The sequence below is a fragment of the Patiria miniata genome, unplaced genomic scaffold, assembly GCF_015706575.1.
Source record: "Patiria miniata isolate m_02_andy unplaced genomic scaffold, ASM1570657v1 HiC_scaffold_26, whole genome shotgun sequence".
Lineage (NCBI taxonomy): Eukaryota > Metazoa > Echinodermata > Asteroidea > Valvatida > Asterinidae > Patiria > Patiria miniata.
The window spans coordinates 7,161,314-7,180,125 of NW_024037065.1; the positions used below are offsets into that span (position 1 = coordinate 7,161,314).

At 41.1% G+C, this 18,812-nt stretch overlaps 1 protein-coding gene across 1 annotated transcript in view; it reads right to left on the bottom strand.

Moving 5' to 3' along the window:
- Nucleotides 1-893: 893 nt before the first annotated feature.
- Nucleotides 894-18,812, bottom strand: part of LOC119733923 (prokineticin receptor 2-like) — a 51,245-nt gene continuing 33,326 nt past the window's right edge. The window contains exon 2 of the mRNA XM_038207286.1: nucleotides 894-2,417. Coding sequence (XP_038063214.1) covers nucleotides 1,664-2,417 — 754 coding nt within the window. The 3' untranslated portion in view covers nucleotides 894-1,663. The remainder of the gene's footprint in view (nucleotides 2,418-18,812) is intronic.

Consider the following 18,812-nt stretch of genomic DNA (forward strand, 5'->3'; position numbering starts at 1 on the left):
GATGAACGATGTAAAACCAGAGCATACGAAAGAACACAAAGGCGATTTTACGTGGTTAAAACAACCAATGTATCTCCAGGCAATACAAGAGGTAATATAATATGCAACTACAATAATGGTTATACTTTTCATAAAGTCTGGAATAATGGCAAGCTCTGTCATCACATGATACTTAAAACTTTAACAGCAGGCAACTGAAATAAAGTACAGTAATGAAAAGAAGAAGAAAAGTTAATAAAATGCAATTACATTCAAAATCATCAAATGGGTAACTTTGATATACTGTACAATATGATTCTACACCGGTGATGGCAGGTCCCTGAAATGGGATTAGCATTAAAATACGCAAGTCCGTATCCCTGGGCTGTTTTGTAGTCAGGGTATCCGACCAGGTAGAATGTCTGCACAGAATGAGGGCGCAATAAACACCGAAGGCACTGACACTGTTTAACTGTATCCATGGGCAAGTTCGGGCGCGATCTATAATAAATGAATCGCTGTTCTACTATAACTTCACTCGAACGCAGGATAGTTGCAGTTGGACTCTTCTACTCGACTATTTGGAACCGGAGCCAGGGGCACAGTTCCATCACTGGTTTCCAATAGCTGCGCACATCATAATGTACAACAGGGAGCCAGGACTAAACCAATCGCGTCCCCAGTGCTTACTTTATTTCCAACCTCGTTTCCAATAGAAAGCCCTGGATAGGAAACTTTCATCCTGTATCCTGATCGATACTGCAGTTAGCTAGTAATGAATTTATATCGTGTACTTGGTGTTGTTATTTCCCGCGTGCAGTACGTATTTTCACGATCATTCTAATACGTCCACGCCTTCTCAAAAATAATCCTATCTTTTCCAATTTGCTCATATTAATATGAAATGTGATACTGCAAATTGCGGGATAAGATTGTAACATTTTAACTTCGAAAACAATCGTGTTTTCGTAACTCACGCCGCGGCGAATTCATTTTGCTTTTACCCCGGACATCCCATACAAAAACAAACGCATAATGTAACGCACAGGCAGGCACCAGACTCTTCCTCATTTGCATACGTGTTCAAAAATGTAGCACATGCAACTGATCCAATACTAGGGTGAGATAGCAGGTAGTGGTGGACGCGTACCGCTCGACACCCTGGGAACGAGGTTGGGACTAAACACTTTTGTTATGACGTTTTGACAATCTTTTGACGAGATACGTTCGCACGTTGCTATTAGTGCGCAGGCGTAAGTTACGTCCAGAATCAACCTCCAGTCGACTAATGGTCCTCGCCCGAAATTATGTATTATCCAGCGTAAGGACTACACTCTCTTAAATCCATAAATCCTTGGGTGAAACTTTCTTAAATTCCCTATCCTGAGGGAGAACCTTTAAACTGCACCAACCCAGTTTTGTATCACGTTGTGTGTCCTCCATGTTCATTTCTGAACATTTAAGGAGGAGTACAGTGTGGGGCACTATTTGAGCTTTAATGCTTTTCTCTGACGTCACAGGCGAATTTCCTAAGGACGAGCAGATGGGTGGCGCCCTCTTGTGAACCGAGTTTCGAAGTCACTCCATTATAAAGGTTCTGTCTGATGCTGTTGTAGTCGAATTTCTCTCCCTGGTGTGTTTTGACAATTTTCCCCCCCTTTTATTTGCTTACTATACACTGATTTCAAATCTTAGTTTCAAGTGTGTTATCCGGTCCAACCAGACCAATAGGTTTACGGAGCGCGGAACCGTTCCGGGTGGTATTGTAGGAGTGACTAGCCGCCGAGTGGAACGACACGCGCCGGATCCCTAAAAAAACCGGCGGGCACCGGCACAGGATCCGTCCAGCGAGGTTGCGGGTCTCCTTACGGAACATCGGGCTCATGACGAAATAGATGAACGTGCTGATGACGGCGTTGAGCATGGCCACGCTCTCGATGACGTAATACATGGTGTAGAAATGGGGGACGGTCTGGTGCCACTCCTCCTGGTAGTAGTTCATGGCCAGGTTGTAGCCGTGGTACGGGGCGTAGCAGACGAAGAAGGCCACCACTACGGTGATGAGCATGGGGATGGTCTTCTGCTTGCGGACCAGCATGATCTCCCGGTGGCGCGCCGTGACCTGCCCCGGCGGCGTCCGGTGCGTCCACAGCTTGACCGCGATGCTGATGTAGATGAAACCCATGCTGTAGATCGGGAACAGGAACTCGCCCACCGTGATAAAGATCATGTAGCCCTTGGCGGCCCGGGGGTTGGACCAGCCCTCGTAGCACAGCCGGACCGTCCGGCCCCGGCAGTCGGTGGTCGGGGGCGACGTTGTCAGGAAGAGAGGGGTGGGTAAGGCAACCAGGAAGGACACGCACCAGATGGCCAGGACTATCAGCAGCAGTCTCCCCTTCTCCATGCGTGGACGCAGAGGTCGGAAAATACCGTGGTATCTAATACATACAAGAAGGAAAAAACGAAAAACGCATAAACAGTATGTTTACAGGCGTTATAGTCACCCGTTCTCAGTACAGTAGGGTAAAAGAGCGCCCTCATTTGTCTACAGCGAGATAAAGACTCAGAAACTAAAGGCTCTGACCTTTTGCTTCGCACTCCAGACCTAATTGCACTCGCGGAATCTTGATTTTATAACTGAAACACGTTACAGATTGATTTCCTCTTCTCTGACCCTTATACGTAACATCATCTCAAAAACACGTTTTGTCAAATCTCCAATTAAGCCATTACATATATTTCAACATCAAGTATTATGGCGGGCGATGTCCGTAAAAAGAAGTACATATTCAGACAAAAAAATAGTAAGTCTGTGAATCCAGCTGTTGAGAATTTCATTTTTTTTGTAACGCTGATTGCACAGACAGTTGGCCAGGGTTGTGTGATAAATGGGCGATTGAAGGCACATAGGAACAGTGGTAATTAATCGGCAAAGAGCCAACGGATTTAATTAGAAGAAAACATCGTTCCAAGTGAAGAAAGGACTAGTACCAAATGCACAGCTAAATGATTCTGCCCGAAATGGTAACTTTCGAAAATAAACAATAATTGTATAGATGGTTAGTAAACTGTGTGGTCGCTGGGCATACTATAACTCTGTGGTGTGCGACAGTACTGACATTGTCAGTACATTTTTAGATAATTTTCAATTCTTTACTAAAAAGCAATGTGAGTGCCCCTTTAACCCTGGTTGATTTTGTGACCAAGAAATTCTGAGGCAAAGATCAGACCCAGGCCAACTCCCATAGATTAGTATTTTCACGTATATAGTATTGTAATTATATTGTTTATTGCTGCTATCATCACAAGCCCATGTAATCATCCTGTCACTAGGCCCAGACTTAAGCCTGGAAACAGGTTTTCCTCATCCTTTTTAGCTATAAAGGCCAATACGTGTAGCCTCAGGCTATTGTGTTGAGGGGTATGGCCAGTCAAACACCAGGGAGATAAAACTTGAATTTTGTTCGCAGTGGTACTGACCAAAATAAAAAAAAGAGTAATCAGGGCCTGCATACAATTTGTTTGCTTTAAAAAAATGTTTTCTTGACCAGAGAGGGCCTCTATCCATCTATTTAGACACCAAAACGCCTGCTGAAGGGAGTGTGTTAGACCGTTACACCTATGCACTATCATACTGAAAAGTTCAGTACTGTGGTGGATTACAACTAAACTACAACGGTGGCGCCTGGCAAGATTAAAAAAGAAAACGATAATCGTTACATACTGCGAGAATTATAAAACGGCGGGTTTTTGTTTAATTCAGAAGCGCTAGCAATGGAATTCACTTTACAAGACCAAGAAAAAAGATCAAAAAAAACACGAAATTAGTGGATACTTTTCCCCTGTTTTTCTCAAAATGTATATTGTATACTAAGTTTTAATGCACCCTACCAGAGATTGTGAGCTATTTTTTTTTTTAACTTCAAACGCCAAAACTGCACAAAAAAAACCTTCAAGCTCCGTTGGGACAAATCAATCTTTCTTCACCTGCAACTTTTTACCCACGTCTATTGCAGTACCTGCTGAGGATCGCCTCGGTTTTTTATTCGCTAGACACATCCGCCATGTACGTCAACGGATGTCTGAGCTGTGATTAAAGCCAACGAAATGCAACATGAAAGCCATTTGTCACAGAGTATTGCAAAGTTTCAATTGAAAAAAAAAACAGGCAACAAAAATCGCAAAGCACTGTAGAATAACGAACACCTTGTACGAGGGGCTTTGATTTTGACGTTTATTACCGAGCAACAAAAGCCAGGTTTAAGAACGATGACGTTTGCTCTCCGGGCAGGTATGTTCCAGATTCCTTTTGCCTCTCGTGTTTTGCAGAGAGAAACATGATTACTTCATATTAACCCAATTCCATTCTGTTTATCACACTGTGACAGCTGAGGCAGGAGGGTATAGAAGAATAGTTTCCTGTAACATAGATTGTGAAATAGGCCAACGGTACATCTGGCATTGTAAAATAATTTCATCGCCAATTTGCAGCCGTAAAGACCGTACGGGCATCACAACTGCCGCGTCACCTCCCGGGTTAATTTTCATTATAAATGGGTGAAAGAACGCAAACCAGCACAAAGGTTTTCATTGTGCAAAATGTTTTTAACATCATGCGTTAGCTTCGGGGTTTTTTTTCCGGGAAAAGTTTTGAGAGAAGTGTACCTGGAAGTGTTTGGACCCTGGGGAATCATTTGAGTGTGAAAAGCCTGGCGGTATCATTATTTTCCGCTGGACGAAACGGAATGAAATGAAAATAATGTTGGGGAGAACGTAAACCTGATGGCACGATTTTCGTTTAAGGTTGAGGCAACAAAAGTACTCCATAACATTAAGCAGGGTGGATAACAACGGACCTGTCTGAGTTGTATGGGGCCATTCAGAATGTTCAATGTTTTAAAATTTCGATTTTTTTTTCCAAATTATTTTGACCCACCCACCCACCCCTAAACTGAACATGTATTGTAGCCTACATGTACATGCACTTGCATGTACATATGTACATGTGTGTCTAGTTCAGTGACGGCGTGAAGTTGTCGGTCTTCCTCTTTTGCAGTGGTGGCCTTCAGTTTTCTTGTGTTTTGCCAGCTGATATGCTGTTGGGAAAGACAGGTTGCAGTCTTGGAAGCCACAAAGATGACCGTGGTTTTGTCATTTTCTGGATTAACTCAGTGGTTATGGTAAATATTGAAAACAAGAGAGAAATCGTCCTCGCCGATATTATTTGTTTGGGTCTCGTATGGGGTTTCCCGTTGCTAACGCATGTAAAAAAAAAAGTGTGCCTGCGGGCGCACTTCTTCATGCACTCCAGAAAAGTTTTGCATGAAATTGCTAAGTATTTTTCAGGTAATTACCAATTTTCCTTTTATGAATGATCGCCAATCTAAAGGAAGCCTAATGGTTTTTTTTTTTCAATCGTAAACACCGACAGGCAGAAAATGACTCAGTTTTTTCTCATTGAATCGGTAAAAAAGATTGAAGGGGAAAAGCTAAAAGGGTGTTGTGAAACATGAATTGCTCCATCAATGCTTTTAGAGCGTAAATGGTGTGTAGTGTTGCAGTAAAAGGCCTGGCAAAAAAATTGTTTTGTTGAGGTCTGTTACCAATTTCAAGAATGTGCCCTGTAAAAAACTATTTCTGTATTTTTTTTACGGTGAAAGGTATGTTAATGTTGAATGTGAGTAACCGTAAATGAACTACGCCTTGCATTTTACGGACAAACTCGTTAAAGGCCTAAGGCCGCTCGCAGTGCACTATGGGATTGCGCGCGCTTGTCGACAAGTTTTTCGGCGTTGTCTTGTTTTCCCGAGATATTGCCAGAGATTCTTACCCATAAAAGGGCTAATTCTGCCTGATTTAACTTTAATTGCTGCCTGATTTAATTGGCGGAGTTTTCAGCGGCGTAGCTAGGGGCGGGGGGGGGGGGGGGGCGTGGGGAGGGGGCGGGGGCGCACGCCGCCATAAAAAAATCTTCGCCCCCCCCCATTCGCTTCAACTGGAATTTTGCCAACCGGAGAAAATCACAGTCTTATCAGTTACCATGCTTAGCTGGTTTGAAATAAATTGTCCTTTTCACGTTTTCTGTTTTTTGTTCCCGAAAACCTTGATTTTCGCGATTGGTTGTTGATTTGAACGTTCCGTGGAAATCGCACCACCTATTGTCTGACATTGACCATGATGTCGGTTTTAAGCAGCACCCCCATGGGAAAATGGTGTCCAGCCCCCCCCCCCCCCCTTGACTTTACGGAGGCCAGGTGTCCGGTGAAAAAAAACCTGTCTACCTTTCAGCACGAATGAAATTGGGCGCCCCCACTGTAACATCCAGCCCCCCCCCCCCATCACCCCCTCGGATGAGGACCCTGGCTCCGCTGCTGGGTGTTTTATTTTTGTTAATTTGTGATCTAGCTATTTCATGATAAATACAGTTGCCGGGTAGAAGATAGTTCGATACAGCAACGTGAACTGACGGAATTACTGTTGAAAAGCATACTTGGATTAAAGATAGTAATGGGACTAAACTCCCTGTGAAATTATTCTTTATGGCAAGCTGTCGTTTTGAAGAAAACAATGAAAGAAGGCCAATTGCAACGATGCGTCTAAAGACGCATTCTTGGAAATGTCCGTTAGTATACTTCGTTTTTAATTGACGCGACGCCCACGCGCGCGCAGTTGCTATAATTCGTCGGTTTAGTGCGCGACATCGCGTAGCTTCAACGGACTGAATGAGAACGTGTCCCGGACGCTGAATTCGGGCGCAATTCAAAACATGACTCGGCAACTTTCGATTTGAAATCGAGATCCTAAAAATATTGTTTTTCTCGGAATATACAGCATTCACTGAGCGAGACTTCATCAGGTTGGTTGTTCAGCACCCTTCTTTGGATTTTCAGCATTTTTGTTGCTTCAAACGAACATAAGGCCAAAAAAAAAAATAAGTCGGTCTCTGGTCAGCGCGCGCGTCGATTTTAAGCATGCGCGTCGATCTTTTTTTTTTACAAAATGTTTCGCGGTATTTCCAACAGCGCCCTCTATTTCCGCACCTCCTCAATTTGTTTTACCAAAGAGCACCAAGGAATGGGAAATTGCACCAAGGCAAATGATCGAAAGCACCAAGGCAAATTGTGGAGGACACCAATGTACATAAGGACACCAAAAAAGCAAAATAGTACCCACCTTGTCTGTACAATCCAAGCTTGAAGAAAAAAAAACAAGGAAAAAAAAAAAAAAAAGCCGCGTGGCCGCGTCAATTCCGGAACTTTGGTCTGACCAGAGACCGAATATTTTTTTTTTTTTGGCCTAATGCCCAAATTACATATGATGTACTCTACCTTTAAAGGTATTTGCCTTCATTTTCTGCCTCCATGTACTATAGAGAAAAAAGGAATATGTTACAGAACTAATATGTAAGCTATACCCGATAGGTGAGAGAGATTTGCCAATACAATGAACTTTGTGGTTGAAATGTCCACATTATATCTGGAGGGTTTAAAGTCTTGTAATTTAAAATCGTAATTCGACACGCACTCGAACGATAACAGCTATCTTTGGGTAAACACGAGTATATGTTTGTCAAACCAGCAGCGGCTGTTTGAACCGATATCATCTTGGCAAATATTTGAGGGGAAAAAACCGTCTTTTTAGCCAGAGGGTCAATCAGACAAATCAAATAGGTATTGAATGATGAGTTATACACAGAAAAAGCAAAAGTGTTTGTATTACTATATGCAAAATAAATCAAAATACTGTGTTCAGAGATTGAGTTCAAATACTGGGATAGAGTGCTTACTAAAAACTGACGTTTATTCTTTTCTGTTTTGCACGTCACAGAGTTTTTCGTTCAAATAAACATCAAGCCATACAAAGTTGTGTAATATCTGTGATTCCGGCAACTCGTAATACAGTGTCCGTTTATTACAGTAATATTCGCGTTACTCGTATTAATACTGAGTCTCACTTCAATTGTTTCCCTAAAAGTGTTGCCGAACAGCACAGAATTGTAACCTGCGAAAGGACTGCTTTGTAAACAGAATTTTAAGTCGTCATACCGTCTAAGTATGTAATTGCACAACTTATATACAGGGTGGTAAAAAAGGCTTACACTTTTCAGACGCAGATTTCTTGGAATTGGGGAATTACGTTAAAATTGTTTCAAACAAGGTCAAAAACAATCGGTTTATCAACACGCAAGTCTATGAGATATGGTCAACACAATAGCACTGCACACACAAATAACTGCAACAATTGTAATTAGGGTCTACATGACTGCCGTAGACGAGGAAAAACTAGTTTTTGACCATTCTTCTGTAAATGACCGCTATTGCTGACTTTGAACTTTATTTTCAACGGCGTTTTCACCATATGCCACCAAGATCTCGTAATTAAGGAATATCGTAAAAGAAGTTTAACATGTCTCTTAAAATTTGGAGAAATCCGCCTCTGGAAAAGTATAAATTGTTTTTGGACCCCGTGTATTTGAAATAATAATTAGCATCATAGGCCCATAGAGTAATGGCGGACACAACTCTATCCACACTGTTATTTCGGTTGTGTGAAAATCAGACGGTTGTGTACTATATGAACCTAGCAACCCGTTGTGTAAACTGTTGTTTACACAACTTGTGTAAAATATTACACAACATGTGTAAAATATTACACAACTTGTTAAATTTTTTTACACAGCTGGTTGCTAGGTTCATATAGTACACAACCGAAATAACAGTGCAAATAGCACCCTCCGATTAATTTGTTTCCACTAAGTCTCCAAAAAAATGATCGATGGGCCTCCAGCCAGGCATTGGCCAATTCCACAAAATATGAGTTAATCCACAAACATAATCGTGATCGTCAACATGAACCCTTCTGAGACTCAAAACGTAGACACCACGCGCTGTTTCCGCCAGACCCCAAAAGTCACGGCTCCAACATTAGGCCGTTTGGCTTTTACAAAAACAACATGTCACAATAATATTCTCTCTTGTCCACTTAACAAGAAAATCAAAATTAAAGTCAACGTATTCTCCAGCACGCGCCAGTCCCGAAATATTGTTGTCAACACGTATACTAAACACACAAGCGTTTCTGAGCTCAATCTTTACAAAGACATTATTCAAGCGTGGTCCAAACTGCTAGTTTTTTTTCGCCCACGTGTTGACTGATTGTACAACTGCTATAAACGATTCTGGTTCTGACGCATAGAGCTATATTAAATTACTAGAGCGCTAACTCCTCATTCTTGCGCGCAGAGACGCTTTGAAGCCGCTCTGGGCGCAGACATTTTGACTTTATGTGCGTGTTTGTAGAACACAATCAAAATAGATGGATTGAATTTTAAAAGTGTACTCTAAATGCAACGCGCAAGTAGAAGATACAGAGCGCGTCATGACGGTTCAAAAAACTTCAAGGCGAAAAGCATCTGCAGCGGAGGGACGCGCACACGTTGCGCTGTTTGCGTAGAGCAAAATGAATCGCTCAGTTGCTGCTCGTGCGTTTCGGTTTTGGGCGTGTCGGCTTCGATGACGCACCGGTATGGAATAACGCAGATGTGCAAATAGCCGTACAAAAGCCGTACAAAATTTCGAGTTTTCCATAGGTTTGTGCACAAACATGGATGCGCCCATCAGGCATTACTTTGTACACCGAGTTAGCGCTCTAGTAATTTAATATAGCTCTATGTTCTGACGTTATCTCCCAATCGTCTTACGTTCGGGACAGGACATACTGCCTACTCTATCAAAATCTATAATTCTCAAGTGACTGTTGTGAAAATCATATGGAGCTAAATCCTATGAGAACTAAATATGGAGCGTAAATCCACCTTTTTGCTTGCTCCCCCCCACCACCACTACAGCAGCATGAGGCAACTTGTACATAGCTAAAATGGACGAGGACCACCTGTTTCCAGGCTTTAAAACTGGGCCTAATACAGGATGATTGATGGCCTTGTGATAACAGCAGTATACACTTCACCAGCCTTGTGGTTGGACCTGGACAACACAAATCCTATATTGAAGTTGGCCTGGTTCTGATCTTTTCCTCAGAGTTCTGGGTCAAAAGTTCCAACCGGGTAAAAGGGCCACTGGCAATGCTTTTTAGCTATGTCTCAATAGGGAACTTGTGGTGCATGACTTTTCTGACGAAAAAAATGACGGAGTAATTAAACTATTATTTAAAAACGTACTGACAATGTCGCAGGGTTAAAATCGCCTCACGGAATACTCAACCGGTACGCAACCGATTTTCATTACAATTCACTACAAATGAAAGTAGAATGCGTCTATTCATGTGTATCGCCGAGGAACAAAGACCTGCCCTCGGATGTGATGTCAACTGCAAGAGGTCTATGGCAATTGAACTTCCCCTGAATGTATAGTGCACGCCACTTTAATTTGGTGAACAGAATCACAATCCATTTATCAAGATAGGAAAAGATAGGCGAACAGATAAAACGTGTTAAACTATTAACGAGAGTACCCTCGCACACATCTAGTTAGTGCTCCTTTTCCGAAACGTATAGATGTCCTCAAGATGTGACTTAACCATTAACTTACACGTTTCGCAAATTGCTCCGTTTCCAGTGTCCTCATCTGTGAGTCCTCTTAAAAAGTGACAATTTTAACTTTTTGTCCCCTGGAAACCGGTAATTCTAGTCTGCTAAATTGCGTGTACATCCGTGAAATTGTACATGGCTTTCCGGTGACTGAAGAAGTTCGGCGTAATGCAACTCGGGGGAAAACATAAGTTGCCCAACAACGGCATGTCTGCCTCAATTAAGGGACAGTGATGTTCGCCCTTAATCTTGGGGATGTACTCAGTGCCTTTCATTTTGCTCCAAGGGAGAGATGTTTTCCATTCACCGGAGACTCAAATTTGACACTTGCGTTTTGATGCCGTATAATAGCAATGTTCCACGGCAAAGCATTTTAAAGTTTATGTTTGCCTGGTATATACACACTGATAAAATGAGTGTTTTGCAAAAACAGGGTGATGCAATAATGGAAACCCATTTTTGACAGGAAAGTAGTGAAGTATAGCTCTTATTTTGTTATTATTAGTGTTATTATGCTAATTTGAATACACGTCACCGGAATCGCTGTTGTCCACGTGTGATTTTGTCTTCAAATTAAGCTCCGGAGTTCAGTCAAGCGGATTGAATACAGCCGTCCGTGGTCAAACAGGTTTGGCACTTGCCATTTTTAAACTACCATATCTCAGAGACAAAATATGCACTTGCAATCATAATTATGTTAGTCACGTATGTTTCAAGATCAATATTTTAATACCATTAAATTGAATTTTTGAAATATGCTCAACAAGTCGGTGAAAAATTGCTGTCAAAAGTGGGTTTCGTCCTTTTTGTACCACCCTGTGGTATGCGATTGCTCAAAGTGAAAGTTCTGTGTCTAGTTATTGAATTAAATTTTGCTGGGCCAGAATGGACTTTAAGCTAATCAAAGATTAGTATTACATTAACTATAGCAAAAATGTCCTGCCTGAAAATCAAACATTGCGTGCTGACCAATAAGAGCAGGTGACCAAATATCGGATGACCTCGGTTTGGTGACCTCCAGTTCAAGCTTCGCAATAAAGCACTGTCAGGTTAACCTCGTCCCCAGGGCTTCCTTTATTTTTATTCTCGTTTCCAACTAGATAGGAAACTTTCTCCTTGTATCCTGATTCGATACCGCAATTGGCAAGAAATGAATTTATATCGTGTACCTCGTGTTGTTAATTCCAACGTGCATTACGTGTTTTCATGTTTTCTTTGAAATGATTACGTCTTCACCTTCCCAAAAATAATCCTTTCCTTTCCAATTTGCTCATATTAATATGAACCGTGATACAGCATACTGGCTGGGGAAGGTTGTAGCATTTAAGCTTTGAAAAAGAAATCGGATTTACGTAACTCACGCCGCGACGAATTGATTCTGCTTTTTACCCCAGACACCATATATATTCAAACAACCGTAAAACACAGGCAGGCGCCAGACTATTCCTAATTTGCATATGTGTCAAAAAATGTTGGACATGCAAATGATCCGATACCAGGGTGAGAGAGCAGGTAATGTTGAGCGCGTACACCTCAACACCCTGGGGACGAGGAACAAAGGTCGGCGAAGCTTTATGGCCAAATCCAAAACTGTAAATTTACAACTAGGAAATCGGACCGCCGAAATCGAAGTGCCTTTGGAGGGGGACATGAGTACAATGTGTGAGACGCACTGACCGCGAAACAAGTGCATTTGGCGCTGTGGCCATCTCGGGAAGGTGTATTTATTTCGACCATATTATAGGATGGTGTTTACCTGGGCTGAGATGACAAAATGTTAGTGTATCTGGATTTGAGCGAGATCCCACTCAAATTGCATGGCCGTCTTAAAGTTGATCCAATGCAGGATGCGCGTTCCCATTCGGCCCCGGGAACAGTCCCGCAAATCATTTTGCGAAAGAAGATAATGTTACCGTGCCAACTGCTTGACGATTTGCTAAGACAGCGCCGTGTAAATAGCGCCCGAAGCGCCTGCAGCGCTTACAAAACGTAGTAAGAGGTATGAAGACTACGTGAGATCTTTTATTGTGCATGGATACGCTCAATGAATTCCTTCAAGAAGAAAAATTATTGACACGTCTGTTTCTCCTAACATAATAACTCGATGACTTCTTCAACACAAGTCAACAGTATTTTTCTGAAAACTATGCACTTTATAAAGGGAAACGATAAGGACGATAAGGGTATCCAGATATTGGATTTCGAAGGAAAGCGCTAGCAAGGGTGTCAGTTCTCGCTGGGTAACTGTCATAATAAACGCCACAGAATACCGGCTTTAATTACTCGGGACTTTAAGATGGGCCAAAGTGTGAAGAACCTTATACTTCGTCTTGCTCCGACCTAGAGATTGTGTTACGAGATGTGTGGAGTTCAAATGCTAATCGCCGCGCTTGTACTTAAAGAACGTTCTTGTATGTTGAAAAAGTCCATAAAGTTTAAAGGGAATATGCAACATTTGCAAACATCGAAAAATAAATCTACCAAATTATTATGAACTACCTTATACTGGACTGTTAGTGAATAACAGTCTAAAGCATCCTGTTAAATCATGGCACCTTGTGCGCTGACATTTTCAAGAAAATTTTAATTTTTGTATCATATTTCCAACACACACACCTATGAACGGGTTACACACCTATATGAACGGGTGCCAGCCAGCTAGACTGGTTCCCTGACATTACAACTCCCCGACATCTATACATTGCTCCGTTTCATCTTAAGAGAGGTCTGAGAACCAGACTACAGGAACATGATTGTTTCTCTTGGTTTTTCAAACAAGTCAGTGCATCAGTATTTGCTTTAAAATACTAACCGCCCAAATCCATTCATTTCTGAAAATTACAGCCCTTTAACATAGAACATGTTTTTTTCCATGTAAATTTAGACCTTTGAACGCTTTGAGGCGACACACATACTTTAAAAAAAGGCAACTGCGCATGCTTAACGCAATACTATAACGTTTTGAAAAGTTAGACTATAGACCCTTGGTGGCAGCAGGCACACTCTAAGGAAAGCAGTAATGCGCATGCGTAAACACGTAATACCTAATAGTTTTTTTTTTAAGTAAGACACTTGGACGCAGACACCCGTTTTTAAAATAGCAGTATCGCCCATGTACAAAGCCATGATATTCTATACAAGAAGGACCGGTTTATGTCAAACCCGATCAAACTGATTCAGTATTTCAGCACTCTGCATATTCTGAATAGGTTCTCATGCAAACGTTTTTCACCGCAACTTGCCATTAAGCAGAGACAGGCCTGAACATTATTCCCCCTCGTGGATGAACTTGCCCGTTTAAATCAACATTGCGGCGTCACATCCCTCCATTTTCTCGACTCAACCTCGCCAGGGTAATTATGTCGAAGTATCTCCGAAGGGTCCTCGGTCAAAAAAAGGAGGTTATATGCTGTCCATGTTGTTGGTCCGTCCCCCTATCCATTTTCTCGGGCCGGATATGCGTATTTGCAGGGAATGATTGTTTGGACAGCAGTTTGGTTGATAGATGCAATACCCGTGTACGGACCGTTCTTGATGATAGCCTTAGACAAACATCCAAACATCGCTCGGCCCCGGCCGCTACTCTCTTGAACTGTCACGGCAAACTTAGGACCGTAAAAAGCGACCGTTTCTTTTTAAAGGGGAGTCCGAGTCAGGTTAGTGCAGGGGCTCTCTCCTTGGCCTTCCGCATCCGTGGCCCGGGTTTGGTTCCGGCCATAGAGCTATATTGAATTACTAGAGCACTAACTCTTCATTCCTACGCGCGGAGATACTTTTGTAGCCGTCCTGCAAGCAGACATTTTGAATTCATGTGCTTGTTTGTAGAACATAATGCAATGAGATGGAGTGAATTTTGAAAGTGTATACTTTATACTCTAAATGCAACGCGCAGGTACAACATATAGGCCTATACACAAACAACTTAAGTGTGTGATGATATGCAAATCGCCGGTAGAAAAGCCGTACAAAAGCCGTACAAAACTTCGACACTACCATAGCTTTGTGCACAAACACGGATGCGCCCAGCAGGCATCACTTTGCACATCGAGTCAGCGCTCTAGTAATACAAAAATAGCTCTATGATTCCGGCCCATTCCTTACGTGTATATCATTGGTTTCATTTCTTGAAAAAACAAAACAAACATTTGTATTTTTCCTAAATGTCACATATTCTTTGTAATCCGGGGTGTCAGTTTTGATTTTTGTTTGTTTTCGTTTATGAGTTTTTGGTACTTTTAATGCTATTTGTGCCTCGTTAGTGTTTCTTTTGTTTTTCACAAAGTATCTTATCATGAGCGTGGACAATGCGTTGATATACTTTATTCCTTATTTTTCAAAGCGATTTTTGATTTTAATTTAAATAATATATATAATAATTATTTGTATTGTTATATAATATCATATTATATTTTTTGTATTGTTATGATATCATTCATTGTTTGGCCGATTCAGTCTTATTTTTGTTGATACTGACTTTATTTATTTAATAAACCATAATACTAATTACCAGAAATAAAGGGAAAATATTATTAAAAGTACTCTTCCCGTTCCCACCAACAAATTAGCTTGCGTATATCCTGACAAATTGCAATCTCTAGTTTCATAATCTTGACGAAAACAAATTGCTATATTGGGTTCTTTTGGACCTCTAATCCGCCTGAATAAATATTGCAGTAATTATTCCACAACTAAACGTGGGCTGATTTCTTTCGCTCGGTGTCTTATGTATAACTCATAAATACCCAAAGACAGTTTACCCATTCCTATTGGTTGAGACCCGTCACGTGGCAGGTTTTAAACGGATGAAACAGAACGGCTGGCTGGTCTGAAACACTTGTCCAGTGTCACATTAAATTTGGACTGCTGTGAAATCCGGAGTCTTTTACCGTTTCATTGGTTGAACGTTTACAGTCCTCACGTAGGCATGCGCATTGCTACTAAGTATTTCATAGTCCTAAATTCACACTACACCGGCGCAGCTACGTTCTGCGCCACATCGCACATTACGCGCGACGCACGCGACAATCTCAGTAATAAGGAGTTGTTTATACGATTACTCGCGAGCGGGACATGCCATAATATAGCTAGAGGGGTATCCCGGAAAACATGAAGATAAATTGTTGAACAAAATCGTCGGAAAATACCCCAGCTTTTGGCTCCAGTAATTCGGTAATAATCAGTATCCAGACTCCAACAGGTCTTAAACATAGTTTTTAAATTAAGACCGGCCAAGCACACATTTATTCCCTTAATAAATAAACGTTGCGTTGTTAAAAAAACCAGCTATTACAAAATATTTTCCGGATGGAACTCGAGAAATAGAACAGGAAGAGCACCTTTAAGCAACCTCCATTATAACCAAAAAACAGACAAATTTGATTCAAGCACTGTAGACACCCCCGATATTTTTCTATCAAAGGGAAATAATAAACCTTTGCCTTTTGCCTTCCCCTGTTGGCCCTTGGGACGCGTCCTGACGGGGTGCTGAGTGATTTCTTCGTATGTGCGAGAGAAAATGACTGCAGTCACAGACGCTCGGCCGATTTTTTTTTCTTTCTTCATATTTTGCTTTGGGCGCTTTGCTTTTTGACGGGTGAAACGGTTTGAAATGTACTTATTGGAATGAAATCGAGAACACCCACACAGGAAGAAAAAATGAGATTTTAGTTTGAAACGAGCGTAAAATTAAAATAATATTTTTGAAAGGTATATTACGGAGCACACGCTGCAATTGAGTTGCCCCGCGGTGATAGTACATTAAAGAAGTACGGGTTTCTGATTTGAATTTATATATGAGTTTCCCGTCCAATTTCGCAATCTATTCATTCAGTCCAGAGAGAATGTTCATTCAAATTGGCATTAAACCGGGCAAGCGTTCTCATGCTCGGTTCAATTTAGCGAAAGTTCCAAACGATTTCAGGGCATCTATTTACCTCTGTGCAAGTTTAAGCGCCGGCCTCAGGTCGACTTTGCGACGACACAGATCAGGCGGCGACTGACTTTTCAGGATCAAGCTGCGTCTGAGCTACGACCGTCGGGAACAACTCAGTCGCCGATTTTGTGCGACCTGACTGTAACTTCGACGATATTAAGACGATCGGCATCAGTCGTCGCTCAAAAAAATCAACAGTCAGCAAGAGTAGAAAAATTTCAACTTCTGCGACGTGTTCCGCGACCATCACACGATTTCTCAGTTTTATGACCTGAGCATATTTTTTTTGTGCTCGATGCCGACGGTTCCGTCATGGTGCAAGCAAATTGTGGGTCGACCTGAGGCCGGCTTTACGCGTTTAAACTTGGCTTGTGCGTTTAAACTATAGTGAGCTTGAATTTCAGTTCCACTCGGAATTCAAATTGGTGTTTACGTTTACGAAAGTAACACATGCTCGATGGAATTTGGGTAGTTGTATTAGCAAAATATCGTGTTAGAGTGTTAAAATAGAGACATAAAATGGCATGAATTTTGAGCAAGTTTTTAAAAGGAATGTAGTCTACATGTATTTAAAGAAAAACATTAATGCCTGCATGGAAGGAAACGTGAAAAATGCACACCGCAACTTTTTAAAATGTCAAAATGTTTAAATTTAAAATGTCAAAATGATAGAAGGAAATTAACTTGAAATGTTGGATTCTTGCCGATAAAACACTACTTTAAAAGACACATTTTTTTCGTGTAAACCAAAGTCACCGATTTGTTAATTGGTATGATCACTTTGCGAAAATATCGCATAAATACAAGACAATGGATATCGTATAAGTTTCTATAAATGAACCTGATTTTCTTATGTCGTATACGATTCAAATTTGGGTATTATTAAAATACTGGTGCCACATTCACTTGTCTCCAAATTCCATTGCGCCTTCGTTGAGAATGAACACTTCTTCTGATTGAATGATGAAAAACACCTAATTTTTGTTTACCTCTTTGTAATCTTAAAAAAGTGAAGATCTGGTTTCGTAACGCTGTAGCTATGCTAAATCCGAATTGCACCTTAGTTCTCCTTTAAACTGTCAAAATTGGTAACAAAATAACTCTCAAAGTGTAATCTCATCAGGAAAAACTGACGACATATGGACAGCACTCGCCGAGATCCGATGTAGACATTTGAAGTCTGACAAATCGAAGTCAAGTGTTGAAATGCAATCCAGACATTCCATTATGGAAAACAGGTGTAAGTCTCGATATGACAGGTGTAAGTCTCGATATGAGTGACGTGTGAAAACTGACAATGTTAACGGCGCCTGGTAAATTTTTCTACAGACTTGAGTTGAGTGATACCCTAGCCTCGAAAGCAGACGTCTCTCGAAGTTTATTAATCTGTAACAACCGTTTGAACCTCGCAGTCGACATGGCATGTTGCTCGCAATAATTATTGATTGTCCACAAACTGAGTCGGTTGCCAAACAAAAAGGTGTATCGTATTGCAAAAGATGCAGAGCTTGACTGATTAGTTTGAGGCCCAGATGTTGCTTTCAATTATGGTCGCCAAACTAACATTAGCATCACAAACAACATTTGTATTATGTACGTTTTGCCTTCGGCTCGGGTAATTGTCACCATCCAGACTCCAGCCGGTCTTAAACAGAGTGTTTAATACCAGCCAAGTACATATGTATCCCCTTATTAATGTGTTATGTATCTTTAACGGCAGATATAAATGTTACATTTATCATTGGTGATTGATAATATATCTTGAATATCGTGTATTCTATTGCCAGGCGTATTATTTTCTCCATCAATTTGCTAATTTATTTAAAACCATTTTTTCCCCGTACGATAATGATCAGTTTAGCTAACCTCTTTTCCCCAAAGTAAAATTAATTGTCTGTACCATGCCCCAATTCGTCTTAACAGAAAGTGAACTTTATCTTGTCACTAAATCCAACACACGTGCTTTTTCAATAATTAATTAATCGAATAAAAACACTAGTGGATGTCCCTAATCAAGTTACTATAAAGTAATCCATTTTCAAATTTATCAATCCCTATACGTTTGCTTTGGACAGCCCCATTTTTTAGGGGCTCTGAGTTTTTTTGTTTTTCATCCAGTGTCAATTCGTGTCACATATCGTCTATTGATTTAAACACTCTCAAAAAATAACAAACATGAAGTCAAAAAACTCACTTTCTGTACAGCTATTTGGCACTGACTGTATATAGAAAAGAAAAACAACGATTATTTATAGGGGCATTACGGCCGGAAATCCCCGACAATAACATGTCTTGTATTGTTTACTTATACTATTTCAAAGGTCTGGTTGAAAGGAAACAAACCTATTGTCTTAC